This window comes from Harmonia axyridis, chromosome 1 (assembly GCF_914767665.1).
Source record: "Harmonia axyridis chromosome 1, icHarAxyr1.1, whole genome shotgun sequence".
NCBI classification, from domain to species: domain Eukaryota; kingdom Metazoa; phylum Arthropoda; class Insecta; order Coleoptera; family Coccinellidae; genus Harmonia; species Harmonia axyridis.
The window spans coordinates 35,276,693-35,291,757 of record NC_059501.1 but is presented as its reverse complement, the minus strand read 5'-3'; the positions used below and the strand labels follow the sequence as shown (position 1 = coordinate 35,291,757).

The 15,065-nt window shown below is 31.4% G+C and overlaps 1 protein-coding gene across 1 annotated transcript; it reads right to left on the bottom strand.

Annotated features, from left to right (window-relative positions):
• Positions 1-761: 761 nt before the first annotated feature.
• On the bottom strand, positions 762-14,680 carry LOC123671320 (enolase-phosphatase E1-like). The gene is made up of 6 exons (XM_045605075.1): positions 14,422-14,680; positions 9,054-9,286; positions 8,319-8,572; positions 7,126-7,289; positions 6,507-6,657; positions 762-2,622 (listed from the first exon to the last, which is right to left on the bottom strand). The coding sequence occupies exons 1-6, from the start codon at positions 14,521-14,523 to the stop codon at positions 1,481-1,483; spliced, it is 2,046 nt and encodes a 681-aa protein (XP_045461031.1). The 5' UTR covers positions 14,524-14,680; the 3' UTR covers positions 762-1,480.
• Between the last annotated feature and the right edge of the window lie 385 nt (positions 14,681-15,065).

The following is a 15,065-nucleotide window of genomic DNA, read 5'->3' as shown; positions in this document are numbered from 1 at the left end:
TTCGGTACTGGGTAATATCAGCGATGTCAAGTAGAAAAGATGGAATTTATGAAGAGATTAGTAGATTACCAGAGTGCTTTATAAATCATTTTGTGAATAATGTCGAAAAAAGAATTATGATAATCAGTTTTTTAGAATTTGTTCCTTTAAGGAAAACGGTTGGTGGTGATTTTGAAGAAGTTTTGGTCAGTGAACTAGAAAAGTCTTTTACGGAACCAATAATCGGATTTTGCCCATTAAAAAATTTTACCACGTCCTTCGAGATCAAAACCAGCAGAAAATATTAAGTTTCTAGGTCTTTCCGTTCGAGAGTTATCGTGTTTACGGACAGACAAAATCGAATTTGACCACGGGTTCATCATTAGGGTATCGAACCTTATCGTTTGAGACCATTCCCGGCTCACAATTTCAAAATTAAAGACACATGACAAAATGATGGGAGTCACTCAGGAAAGGACCACCCAAAAAATTTTTCTCAATAAGTCAATAAAAAATTTCATTTCCACGTCGGAATCAACACTTTTAATGTGAATCGAATACAGTAAATAATAGCATATCGAAGATTTAATTCTAGAATTATCAATGTGACTAATTCTTCATTAATTTTAATACCAAATTATCAATTTCAATTGATACATCCATATTGATTAAAACCAAATAGTTAATCTAATAAATTTCAAAGATTAATGTAATTTCAATTCAGCAATCCTAAAAAAAGGAGCTGCGGTATTGTGGGAAGGATACAAAAAAAACACAGAATGTACATACAGTACTACAAAATGTATTATAAATAATAGACGTATACAAAACGTTCATATGAAACAAAGAGAGCATCAATTCTATTGAGTATTATATCTGTAAATTGGAAGGATTTCTTCCGTGAACATTAAGAATTGTGAAGAAATAAGGAATGCATTCATTTCAGATATATGTACAAGAACACTTCTCATTATTCAGATTAATAGTATTTGTGGACTGATCAAATTTATCACATATAAGAGTTAACAATTAAAAATGCAAAGTCTCTTGAAAGGGAGAAATACAAATTCAAAATATTTGAAAAAAATATATAAAACAGCCTTACTTTCACATCAGTCAATGAAATTAACATCAAATGCAAATTTCTTTCTTTGAGAGGGAACATGTAAAATGAATTTGTAGTCTCCCAACTTCAAATAAATGAAAAATCATTTTTTTTTTAATACTGGTCATACATTTAAGATAATTTTACGACAAACAGTCTCCACAAATTACAGTCTTGAAATTCATAATTTGAAAAAATTTGGCACTTGGAGCAACTAGAAATAATTGAAAATATAACTGACAGAAAAAATACAAATTTCATTGAAAAAAGTCAATAAAAAAATAAACGAGTGAAAACAAAAGAATCAACGAAACTACCCTAAGCAAAAACAGAGAGGAATAAATAATGATAATTCAAAAACTCTAAAACATAAGTTTCATTGATATAAGTTGATATTCAAGCTTCAACACTAACAGCTGCACTTTCAACATTATCTCCAATTTTTTTTACTTTTATTTCTTCTTCATTTTGTTCTAATGTACCATTTGTTGGTTCATTAGCTTCACCATTAGAAACTTCACTTTCCTTACCATTTGCCAGCTGACTTTTATTTTCTTTTTCAACTGGTTCAATTACTTTATCTTTCACACCATTTTCTTGAGATGGAACATCTCCATTTTCTTGAGATGCATTATCACCATTTTCTTTAGATGTGGCATCTCCATTTTCTTGAGAGACACTTTCTTTTTTATCATCACCATTCTCTTTCTTATCTGCAATAACTTCTTTTTCAACTTTACTTTCATCATCTTTTTCACATGTACCATTTGCCTTAATATCATCAGTATTTTCTTTGACATCTTCCTTTTCTTTTTCACTTTTTTCTTCAATTTTCTCAACTCCATCTTCACTTTCTGCTTGAACTTCTTTCACCTCCGCTGTACCATTTTCAATTTGGATTTGGACTTTTTCTTCTGTATTTGATTTTTCCTCATCGGTTTTCTCTACTTTACCTGAATCATTTTCTTCCATTGGTTCAATTTTTTTCTCTTCATCTTTTTTCACCTTATCGACTTCAATAGGTTCTTCAGTTTTTCCTGATTCTGTAGCCATCAACTTATCTTGAACGTCTTTGATTGGTAATTCATCAACAGCAGCAATTGAAATTGTAGTTTGAGTTTCACATTCATTAGTTGCAGCGCATTTAGTTTGTGTACCTATTTCAGATTCAGCTTTATTTGTTTGCTCTTCAGCATTTTGTTTTTGTTCTGTGGCTGTACTTGGTTCTTCTGCAGCTGAACTTGGTTCTTCTGTGGCTGTGGATGGTTCTTCTGTAGCTGTAGATGGTTCTTCTGTAGCTGTGGATGGTTCTTTTGTGGCTGTGCTTGGTTCTTCTATGGCAGTACTAGTTTCTTCTGTTTTTGCGTCATCTTTTTTCACTTCACTGTCTTTGGAATCAACCTCCATTGCTTCAGGCTCAGCTTGTTTAGTTTCTTCCGTTTTCGATTCAATTGTTTCTGTTTCTTCTTTTTTGTCTCCTTGTACAGGCTTTTCAACTTCAGACTTGACCTCTTCAATAGGAACCTTTTCTTCTTCAACTAAAAAAGAATACCAGAAATATAAAATTATTCCAACGCAAGTATGAAATTATAAAATCTTAACTTAAAATGACTCAAGCTATATAACGAATTTACTTTAATTTTGAAGTAGTTATCTCTAACTCTACTGAAATATCTCAAAAAATGTTTTGAGATTTTTTTTGAAAAAAACTTCGCATATAGGTATTTTGTGCAAAAGAAATTTAACTTCCCCAAATACATATTTGTAAAAAATACCCTTCAGCCCGCTTAAAAATTGACGAAGTCACAAAAAGCTGGTTTTGTTTGACCAGTCTATAATCGGGTCATTTTATTGAAATATTCCAATTCAACCTAAAATATTGAATCGGTTTTATGATACAAAGAAATTCGTCATCCTTTTGAATTTTTTTTCAGCCAATAAATTGCAAAAACTATAAACTTCAGCTGTCTAATAAAGTATGTGAAATTCCAATGAAGAAGGGGGAATCCACATCAGAAATAATTGTGAATATAATATCAATATGGTGAAAGATATCTCTACTTCCAAACAACAAGGCCGAAATAGACCCGCTTTTGCAAACAGATCAAACGATAATTTAAAATGTACTGTTTCCCAAGATATATATAAATCAATACCAGTTCCACACTTATCTAAAAACCAAGACCCGATATTTTGAAACAGATTTGTTCAGCTGACAAACACAAAAATACTACATACTTAAAGTCTTAAAGTCACGCCACTACTGGGGCTTAGCAAGCCCCCAATCACAAATTGAAAGAATCACTAAAGCCAATCACTAAACAATTGCTAAGCCATGAGAATTTTGAAAAACACAGTAGGTGTTGCTGATGCTCTGATGACATACCATGCCTATGCTCATTTGAGATTCAAATATGATGTTATAGACAGTTTTCAATTTGAAACAAAGTCAAACAGAATATACCTATGTATAAAAAAGTACCAACTAGACTATACCTAAAATGTGGAATCTATTACCTCACAATTTCAAAAAGAAACATATAAAACATATTAAAAAAAAATTATCAATCTGTTGTTTTTCTGTATGTGATCCACACATAAAGATCATTTGTAGATCGAAAGCGATTTCAAGGGAATAGCTACTAATGACTGCGGTTATCTCTAGAGATGAGCGATATTTCACGAACTGTGATTTAATCACTGATATCAGACTGTCACAGGTAGTCACGGTTCCGAAAAACGAATACAGAGCGTGACGGGATCACTGTTTGAACATTTCACAGATATTTTCAGGGCATATCAACGTCCGTGCAATCGTAAAATATGAAACCAGCCTGCCAGCCTGATGTTTTTATTGCTTCGGAACCTTTGTCGGTACTTACTGATGCACTCTAGCAACATAAGTTCCGTGCAAACGATTGTTTTCGAAAGCCGGACAAATATTAACAGAACGTCGAAGCAGGCTAACTAATAAAAAAACTCAAATGATTCTCTTCCTCAATTGTAATATGTCGTTGGTGGAGAATGAATAGGAATAATTGTATTTTTCTCTCGAAAAATTTATCAAATATAGTTAGGAAATTCGATTATTTAGGGACTGTTTTAACTACACATTTCTGAGTGTTTTGTTGTAAAATTTTTAATTTTTCTCTTATTTTTTTGTTACAGTATTAGCCCCTTAACTATTTAATATATACAATTATAAAATAAGTGTATTTTGTTTGGAGGTTGATTACTCATCATTATTATTAAATAAATAAACGTCTGAATATATGCATATGGCTTATTATTTATTATTCGATGTCCTAAAAATCATACCTTTTCATTTAGAGATTTCACAATTCTTTGATAAGCTCAGAAACTAATAGAAAATATCAAATATATTTAGGAAATTTAATTATTCAATAAATGGTTTTACTATATTTTTGTACATTTCTGATTGTTACTTTTTCTGTTTTTCTCTCATTTCATTTGATGCAGTATCAGCCACTTAATATTATCAATATAACTCGGAATCCAGTTGAGATAGGTATAGGGACGTGAATAGAGAAATTGTAGAGTGTGTTGTACTGATTCCAAAAATTGAAAAATATACTAGGTGTCTAATTTGAAAAAATAGACTTTTTCACAATTTTGTAACTTGGCAAATGATGAATTTTTTTGGTCCTGTATTATTGACAACCATAATTCAAAAGCAGTGACACAGATCAGATCAATATCTAACGACTTGCAAAATTTCTGACTCAAATCTCAAATATTGAGCGAACTAGAGTCATTTTCGTAATACGCCAATTTGATCTAAAATTTCGAAAAATAATTAATAACTCAAAAACCGTTGAAGATAGGGATGGAAAAGTAAGAGTGAATAGATTCAATATTTTATGGAGTATCATAAAAAAAATAGAAATACCGGATGTCCTATTCAAAATAACAAAGTTGTTGCCAAATTGTCGTACATCCGGCAACACTGGAAATGTGAAATTATTTTAAAAATGTACCTTACATGGCCAAATATCTATCCACAAAATTTGAAATCTTTACCATCAATAGTTTCCATAATAATCTAATAGGCCACTCACCTTGGGACAACCGATATATTCACATGTGAATTATTGTATGTGTAGGTATTATTTATTTTTCAATGTCCAATATTATTCATATCCATATTCCACAAATCTGTTACCTCTAAAGAATTAACAGAAAGACAAAAGAACTAAGGTTTGGGTGATTCATACAAATAATAATAACAAGCACGGTCCGTGCTTAGCGTTGTGAAACGTGAACGTTCCTGTTCCTTTATGATATCAATGAAATTAAAGCGTGACGTGATCACAGTGATCACGTCACGTTATCATAAAGGAACAGGAACGTTTCACAACGTGGTCTAGAAATCACGGTATCGCTCATCTCTAGTTATCTCTGATCTTGTCTTTGGTTATGGCCCACGAATAACAAACTTCCGCTTGAAGACAGTGTGAGTTATGCTGAAGATGCATAGAATCCCTGGTGTGTATACTGATTCGATTTTGTTTCAGACTTTTTGAGATATTCCACCTGTCGTTTTGGTGTTCTGCTTACAAAAGTTCTGTAAGGTGGCGCCGCTCTTCAGAATAGTTCGAATTTCCGCTACCTGTCTGGCGCCGTTCAAAAATGAAATAATTATTAGAGACACTGCAAACTTTCACAATAAATTACAATTCAGTTCATATCGAATTTTTAATGAAATGAATGGAATATAATGACAGACAGTTATTGACTTATTCAGGGTATAGAAGATTGTCACCAGCATACAATATAAAATTTTATTATACTATACTCAGAGGCCACAAGAGTCTAGAATCGCGAGAAATGTCATATATAAACGCTGTATGCGCCATCTGAAACAGATGCCATCTCTCGAAATCAAGTAAGTATAAATCTGAAAAATTTCCCGTTTTGTCTGAACTTTTTACAGGTATAAGTAGACCAGGTTTTCTATGCATCTTAGTTATACTGTAATCAAAACATAGCCAACTTTTATTTTAACAGCATCCTTCAATATTAACGCTTTATTTCAATATAAAAATCATGCCATCAAGAGAAAATTGTGTATGCTTAGTTTTTTGAATCTGGAATTCATCAAGTCTTATTTTGATCAAATTTAACCTTACTTTTATAATGTTATTTATGATAAAAAGTTTAAGCCTGCTCTCAAGTGTGGTAACGTTTGACTATCTGCAGTCCAAATTGGTTTCATAGAAGGACTAGTTTATGACATCATGTGATATAACCAACAATGACCAAAAGCGCTTGAATGCATTTGGTTATTGTTGGTTATGATAACAAGGTTATACACTTGAAATCGCTTCAAATAAAGAATTATTATTCAGGAACTTTGATAAAATTCTCAAGAACAGCCTTAGAAATTATGAATTTATTTCACCTTTTTCTGCAATAGGTTGTTCATCAACTTCCATTGCCTCTTCAATAGTTTCAGTCTCTTTCTTTTCTTCTGTCTCCTTGATTTCGCTACTCTTCTCAACCTTATCTTCAGCAGCATTTATCTCAATTTTGGCCATTTTGGTCGGAGGTTCCTATAAAAAGTTAAGATATTATTAGCCATCCTAAACGAAGATTTAATTATTGATTATTTATGGAACACTAATATTTCAGCTGTTGTTTTGGTAGTTGATCATGATTAAAACAAGTTTTATATGTACTCTCTATATTTTTATTACCGAAAATATCATTTGCTATTTTTGGAAGTAAAAACTTGTTTTAATCATAGAAAACGAGATTTTTTTTAGTATTTTGAATTTTTATCAGGATCAACAAGACACAATATTCATTAAACATTTAATGAAAATAGAAATCTAACAATATTTTTTCCACATACTAGTAATCTCACACAACACCAGAGTAATCACAAAAACATCTCAAATGCCCAGCTATTTTACCCTTTTGCAACCAGACTGGAAAGAGAACTTCAATAATAATAATATATTGATATCTCAAAATACACCATAAATAAAAGAATAATCAGTATTTTAATTGAACCTTACCTCAGCTGAAGCTTCTTCAAGTTTTCTTTTCATTTTTTCAACTGTGATGTCCGCAAACGAATTTACAATTGTAAAGTTAGTTTTGGCTTCTTCTGTTAATGGAGCATTTCCCTCTCGTTCGACAAGAACAACATTAACATCTGCAGATTTAGCAGCTTCAGCCTCTGAAATAAGAATCAACTATGAATAAAACTATTCATAGGAAACAAATAATAATCCCAAAAATTGAATATGGAATCAGGAAAATTTCCAATTTCCACTCATCAATTTCAGTTCGAAGTATTACTCATAATTTCATTTTGATTATTGTATTTTGCTATGAAAGTATTGATAGTATTGTTGTGTAATACTTTTCTTTTAGAGCATTATATCATTTCATCACGATATTTGATATTTTTGAACCAAGGTCAAAGGTTAAGGTTTGACTCACTTCTGACAAATCCATAGAATACTCAATTATATCCCCAGAAAACCTAGAAACTTGAAATTTTCAGGGTAGATTTGGGTATCAAATGTCGCGGTTAAGTTTGTTAATGGGTCAAATCCGATAAGTGGCTCTGTAGTGACACTTTCCCGAAATTTTTTAACGAATTCGATCGAGAAGAAATTTTACACACTTAGATATATGTCAATTTCAAGCTTGATGCAAAATTTCATGTAGATCGCATCACCAAAACCATTGAAAATTGAAGCAAAATATATAAAAAAAAATTACCAAATCCGACTAGGTTGTAATTTAGGTTAGTGTATGTAAAATAATCATGTTTACTACACTATAATGTAAACTGAAAAGATGTTAAATTCGGGAGTAGCCCTTCCTACACTAATAGCAGTTATTCTTACCTCCACCATTGAATGCATGTATACATAATTCATGAATGATGTTAACTTCCTTTTATTTCGCGTTTCAGCAATGAGTTCAAAAATTAGTAAGCTTTATTTTACGCTAGAGACCATAGATTTATACGAGGTTTTCACTATTATTCATTTTAAAGAGTTCGTCGTAGCAGAATGATTTATGAAATATTTTGGAATGGAAAAAAAATTAGATGAATTTTTTAATGAATAAATAGTTAGTTAGGGTTAGTTGACCAGACGTTTGGGGTATGATATACTCCGAATCAATTTTTGCACTTCTTGAGATGTTTACCAGTCTAACCTCAAAGTAATGGTTTTTTATGTGATGGACTTACCTTTTACATCATCAGTCAAGAATAAAATATCAACAGGTGTGACTTCTAATTCTTTTGCAATTTTTTTGTAAGTTTCAGAATCAGTTTTAGATCCCAGTGATGTGTCGAAAAATTTCTTGATATGAGATGTGAGATCTCCTTCCGAACTATTCTTGAATAAAAGCTGTTGTGATTCCACACTGCCAGACGAAAAGATAGCAAACTTCTTGGATGAGGACCAAGATTGGAAAAACTTTAGCACATCATCGAAAAGACTGAAAGAAATTTAATTTAATATTGATTATTTAAATGATTTGGTATTGTTATATGAATAAACTACTCCCCTTGCTATTATTAGTGTTAGTCTAGTTATCAAACTACTACGAAAATTCAAAGAAATTTAGAGCTTGTGAAAGTTAAAAAAATGATTGTGTATATTATGGTAAGATGTGTTTGTGATACATCATCTCAGCCATAATACTGTTAAATCTTTACACAAAAATGAATGTTTGTATAACATCCTAAACACAATTTTTTTTTGAGGTCTAAGGCTTAAACACTCCATTTCTTTTCAAATATTTATTTTTTAAAATATTGTTTATCCATCTACAAAGAAACAACTTCGGGTTTTGCAAGTTAATGTTTGTTCCCAATTTTGTTGGTGAGTGAATAACACTTATGGATAAGTCATATCAAATACTTATTTCTTCAAATATATCCAGTTAAGATCTATTGTCAACATCAGGAATTACTTACTTTCCCTTCAATTCTCCACTTTCATAGCCCTTCTTCAACAACATTCCTTGAATAATTTTCAGGCCACTGTTAGAGTCATCTTTTTCTGTCAAATTCTTGATTACTTCTGTAGCCTTTGTTATATCCAGATCCTTTTCCTCGAATTGGCTGATGGCTTTTTTAACATCTTCATTTTCCCAGCTATTTTTCAGGAATTCTTCAGCATTTTTAATTATGAAAGGATAAAGTGTTTCCTGAAAGAATAGAAAAAATGATGAATAAACAAAAATATATTACTAATTTATTGAAAAAATATATAACATATCAATTGTCTGAATTGAGTTATTTAATGATAAGAAAAAATATAATAAAATAAAATCACAATACAATCTATACAAATGATGAAACCGCAGAAAACTCGTCTGTATATTGAAAAAAATTGATGAAAAAACTCCAAATTTCACATTATGAAATCATTGAAACATTCTGCACAGAAAATAAAAACTAAAAACAATATTTTGTAACTATCAAAGAAACTATCACGAAACTACTTTCATGAGAGTTGCTGCGTGACATCAACTATAACGGGAACTATCACCATATAATAAATAAATAATAATAATAAATAAGTTTATTGAAGCAGAAAAAATATAACAAAAAACAGTTTCTGAAATACAATCAATTTGTAATAAATTGATAGTTACTTTTGCACTGTCGTGAACGCACTCCCGCACTATCTCATCATACTAGATAGTTGATAGTACTCTCAAGATAGTTCGGGAAGCGCCAGCTTTCGCCGGGAATACAAGTCAAAACATGAAAGTGCGATAGCGCGTTTCCCTAACTCCACTATAAAGAAAACAAAAGTACTAAGGGTACTAATTCATCGTGAAAATGAGTGTTATCATTATCAAGAAAATACTTTCATGAGCTTTCTATCATCGTGAAAATGAGGCTTTAGGCACACTAATTGATACAGCACCTTACCAACTACAGTACTGATACTCGGATAATGTTATGTGAAACTATGAATCTTCAAATAAAAATCAAGTCAAGCACTAATTTTGCAGCAGGAGCTTATGAGCGCCCATTCAAGTTAAGTGCCATTGGAGACCACAGAACTGAATAAATAAGATGTCTAAAATACTAGTGTGTTCACTGATTAAATTTTGTTCAAGATAATTCTGGCGCCTCAGACTCGACATGGGTCAATTTTCTTCCTCAAGGTGGCGCTATTCAAAGAATCGATCAACCAGCGGTTTCATTTCAAAATTTTCATTTGTTTGTTTTACCTTTATACACCATGTCCGTAAAGTATGAAACAAATTCATTTTCAAAAAACAGACTATTTTAAGAAATAATCCTGAAACAAGTCGATTCTTGATTTTAATTTACCGTATTTTAAAATAATAATCTAATATACAGGGTGAATTACTCTCGAGTAATGACGTCACCGCCATTTTTTTTTTAAATGGACACCCCCATTTTGTCTCAATTTTCTGATTACTCTAGCTGAGCTAATTCCAAAAATGTATCACATGTTGATTCTAATTGGTACAGAGTGGACAAAAATACAATAGTTTTGTGTAGTTGTTGTAGTTAAATTTTTTGATAATATTGTAAATTTAACTAATAAAGAATGTTACGCGTTACTTTATGAGCATACACAAAACTATTGTATTTTTGTCCACCCTGTACCAATTGGAATCAACATGTGATACATTTTTGGAATCAGCTCAGCTAGAGTAATCGGAAAATTGAGACAAAATGGGACTGGGTGTTCCATTTGAAAATATGACGGTTACGTCATTACTCGAAAGTAATTCTCCCTGTATTTTAGATTATTTTAAAATACGGTAAATTAAAATAAAAAATCGACGTGTTTCAGGATTATTTCTTAAAATGGTCTGTTTAGCTAAAAATGAATTTGTTCTATACTTTACGGACACAGTGTATGTGCTAGGCTACTTTGGCCATCTACACAGCGAACATTTCATTATCTATAAAACTCTATCAAATTCATTAATCACCACCATACATGCACAAAATCCATGACCTAGCCAGGATTCGAACCAGGAACCTTCGGCAAAATTTTCATTTGTTCTGTCAAAAGTCATTGATCTTGTTATTGTTGATTTAACCTAAAAACGTCATTGTCTGAAAGACGACGTAAGCGCCATAGGACACGATGCGGAAATCAAGTGAAACGGGACCATTACCATTAAAATCCAAGAAGGCTGGTCCCGTCAAAGCCGCCTCTTTTTTTCAAGAAGTCTTTAGACATCTTAGATATAAATAAGATGTCTAAAAACCAGGTGTATGAACTGATTAGTTTTTGTTTTGCCAATTTTGAGAATATTAGTTAAGCTTCGTTATGTCAACATAGCAGCATAGCGCTATCAATAAATTAAGATTCTTGTTATTTATTATTTACGAGTTTTGTGCCATTATGTACCTATATGTATATCTTCCATTATAGTTATGATCTATGGAAGTAATTCTTGTAATTGAAATACCAATAAACTCTCTCTATTACAAATATTTGAATTCATTCCAGTAAACGTTTCGTGTTTTGTTTCACGACTTTGCACGATCATACTCGGTTACACGTCGCTTTTGATTGGTCAGTATCGGGTTTTAATTAATGTATCCAATCAAAAACAACGGAAAAAAGATCGAAATGACAAGTATGACATTGCGGCGCCGCCACGAACTAAAACTAATATTTTCAATTTGGTCGAATGTCATTGCATTCAAAATTTGACGAGTGCATTCACCATGTTTTTAGACATCTTAGATATAAACATTAAATGGTTTATCATGTCATCAGTGTCAGTTATCTTATCTATATGAAGGGTTCCGATATTTCACATTGTCAGATCTATTGTTACGGAAAATGGGAATTTTTTTCACGTTTTTCCTGGATATCCTATGGTTTTAGGGATGCGATCAATATGAAATTTTGTACGCAGTTTGAAACGTTCATTTTATATCTGCCGCAAATCTCAACTCAGTTGGATCTGTTGTCACTGAAATATCTAGTTTTTTTTTTGCGATATTCTTGAATTTCTTCTGGTTTTGATTATGCGATCAACATAAAATCATGAATGAAGCTGGAAATTGTTATTTTATATCTAAATATTCATATTGTTCGAATCCACATTTTTGAAATAACAGGAAAACGGACATTTTTACGCAAACCTTAGTCAGATAACTCAATCGTGTTCTTCTGGATACAAAACTGCCCTGAAAATTTCCAATTTCTAGATTCTTTAGTTCGAGAGTTATTGTGTTATCAACAGGTGAGTAGAATTGAATGTGACCACTGATTCATCATAGAATATTATAGTTTGAGACTTTTTCCGGTTTAACTCGAACAAAGCGCTCTGTTCGGGAAACGAGCGCTCAAAATGGACCGTGAAATTTAAAAGATCTACTGCAAATATAATATGTAACTTCTTAAGATTTTCTTCTATATGTATGCAGGCATACGCTTGATTTCTGAAAATACTTTGAATTTTCTTGTATGTTGTTTTTATTGGTGGATCAAGTCAGCATGAAGCAACATTTAGGCTTCGTTTTATGGAAATGAAAAAGGTGTTATCGTTATTTGATGATACTTCCACACGGTCTAACTTGCTGCATAGATATGCAATGCATTTGCTGCATTATATGCGAGCGTACAGACGTTCAACACCATACCAGAAAGTATAGTTGCTGCCGATGGTACAAAATTTCGTCGCAAGTTGAAGAAATACATTGGGATAAGTAAATACTGCTTGTTTATTTGTTTTGGTGGTAATTTTTATTGTTTTTTTTATACTTGCTGTTCAAATTTTATGAAAGAATTTACGATTTTCTTAAATAAATATTGTTGAATTTTGTCCATGATACCAGCAATGAAATATTTGTTGTTTAGGAGTCAGCAATGAATAAATGAAAAAATATTCAGTGGAAAATAAATTGCGAATACCTACATCAAATGAAAAACTGAATAACGTCTAATGGTGCCATTCTCAGTTTGAGTTAAATTACAAAAACACAATACCGAAAAACTTACCTTAACAAGGTACTAGATTCTAATTGTGACAGATCACTACAATTTGAAATTTCTATCAAAAAACAAATGAATAACCTATAACACTTTGATAAAATTTTGTTTGTTGACCAAAACATATTTCTTTAATCTAAGCCCTTAATGCAATTTTCATTTTTTATAGTAATTAATAATAATTATCTTAATTTTTTAATTGAGTATTACGAATGAAATAATGGTGAATGGAAGTTGTAGTAAATGAAAAATTGGAATAGGTTATTTATATTTCAAAAATACGGTGAGAACAGAGCAATAATTGTATCTTCTTTCATGATAATAGTTTACATAAAAAATCAAATAGGTATATACCAAGAAAAATTTTAGGAACAGTCGAACCAAGAACTTCCTTTTGGGCATATATATATTATTTGACAATGGAAAAATAAATAAAATATCTTATCACGTAAGATACCTGTTGAAAGACCCTTCATTGAATACTACATTTTTAATATTTAAGAAAAAGTTTTTCTCAAGCCAATAGTTGAATATACGACTAAACAGGCTTTCTAAATGTTGTAATTATTTCCATTCAGTGTTATTTTTCCATTCATAACACCTTCCTTTTCTCATTCGAGCGTAATGAATAACAAATATGATCAATAATAATTCCTGTTGCAAATGAAAACAATATCAACAAATACGATCAAAATACAACAAATACGAAAAACTGAAGCATACAACGCAAGTAGGTATATCGTGTTGCTAGAATGTATTTAGTACTATTCGAAATCAGTAGGAAAACAATAACATAATACAATACGAATAGCTACACTGAGCAAAAAACAGCTGCTGAAAACTGCGTTGTGACAAAATACAATGAATTAAGATATATTTCTTCAGCAAAAATTTTAACAGAACAATGAAATTCGATTCTATTGAATTGGTTCGATTCTATTGTAAAGATCACCTCGCCGTGCAGATGGTCAACAAAGATTCTAGGTGAATTGTGCGGCAGACTGTACTCTTACAGTGAACGTACTATACCAGGGAAACAGGGGCTGAATTTTTACCTGATCCAAGGCAAACAACCCAGCTAACAGAATCTTGCAGTATGTGAATTTTCAATAGAAATTCATATTAAATACATATTATGTGAATAATTAATCTAGACAACGTATAAAATCAACAATTGGAGAAAATAGAAGAAAATAACAGTACTTATACCGACGTTGAATCTGGCGATATTGAAATTCGGGTTGATTATCAATGAAAAGTTCCATAGAAATTAATACAATATAGAGAAATAGGTACTGAAAATTCAATTCGAAATGAAAAAATAGTAACCGAACCTACCTTAACGAAGGAGATGGCCGTTGTTGTACCGGCAACATCTAATAAGATAGCAGACACTTTTTCCATATCTAGAGTACTAATGCATTTCTTAGTTTCACTCATATTGAAGATTAAAGAAAAGTGACTAGATGAATATATATTTTCGGTTCTAGTTGAAATTATCAACGATATTAATGTTATTTATATCACAGTGCAGAAACAACTGAGATACCGGAAGAAAATGGTGGTTGTGGCGTTGGTGGCTGATTGGCGAAACTTGGAACTTATTTTCAGAGGATTGGCGGGGATAACCCTTGCAGAGCGCATGCTACTTGAGGATGGATCGCAACGGTTTGCGAATTTTTGGCGGTAATTTTTGCATTGATGGTTAATTAATTTAATTGGTCTTTCTTTTCCAAATTTTTAATGAAACTACAATAATAGCAATGATTCATTAGTTTTTTCAATAAATTTGCATCTTCCAGAAATTGATGGATAGTAGGAGAATTGAAACAAATCATTCAATATCGTTCCGAATTTCCATTGAACATAATCTGAATATATTTTTCAACTGGACGAAAACGAATAAAGCATTTATAATATGTTGAGTCAGTGTAATTTTTTGGCTACAGAATAAATGATCATTGAAGTTCAACATCCTGATA

What these genes read in the sequence shown, in the direction of transcription:
- LOC123671320 (XM_045605075.1), bottom strand. Translation starts at nt 14,523, where the DNA reads ATGAGTGAAACTAAGAAATGCATTAGTACTCTAGATATGGAAAAAGTG. An exon ending in CGGCCATCTCCTTCGTTAAG is followed by an intron (nt 9,287 to 14,421) that starts GTAGGTTCGGTT and finishes CTATTCTTTCAG; the next exon opens with GAAACACTTTATCCTTTCAT. An exon ending in CTTGACTGATGATGTAAAAG is followed by an intron (nt 7,290 to 8,318) that starts GTAAGTCCATCA and finishes TTCTTATTTCAG; the next exon opens with AGGCTGAAGCTGCTAAATCT.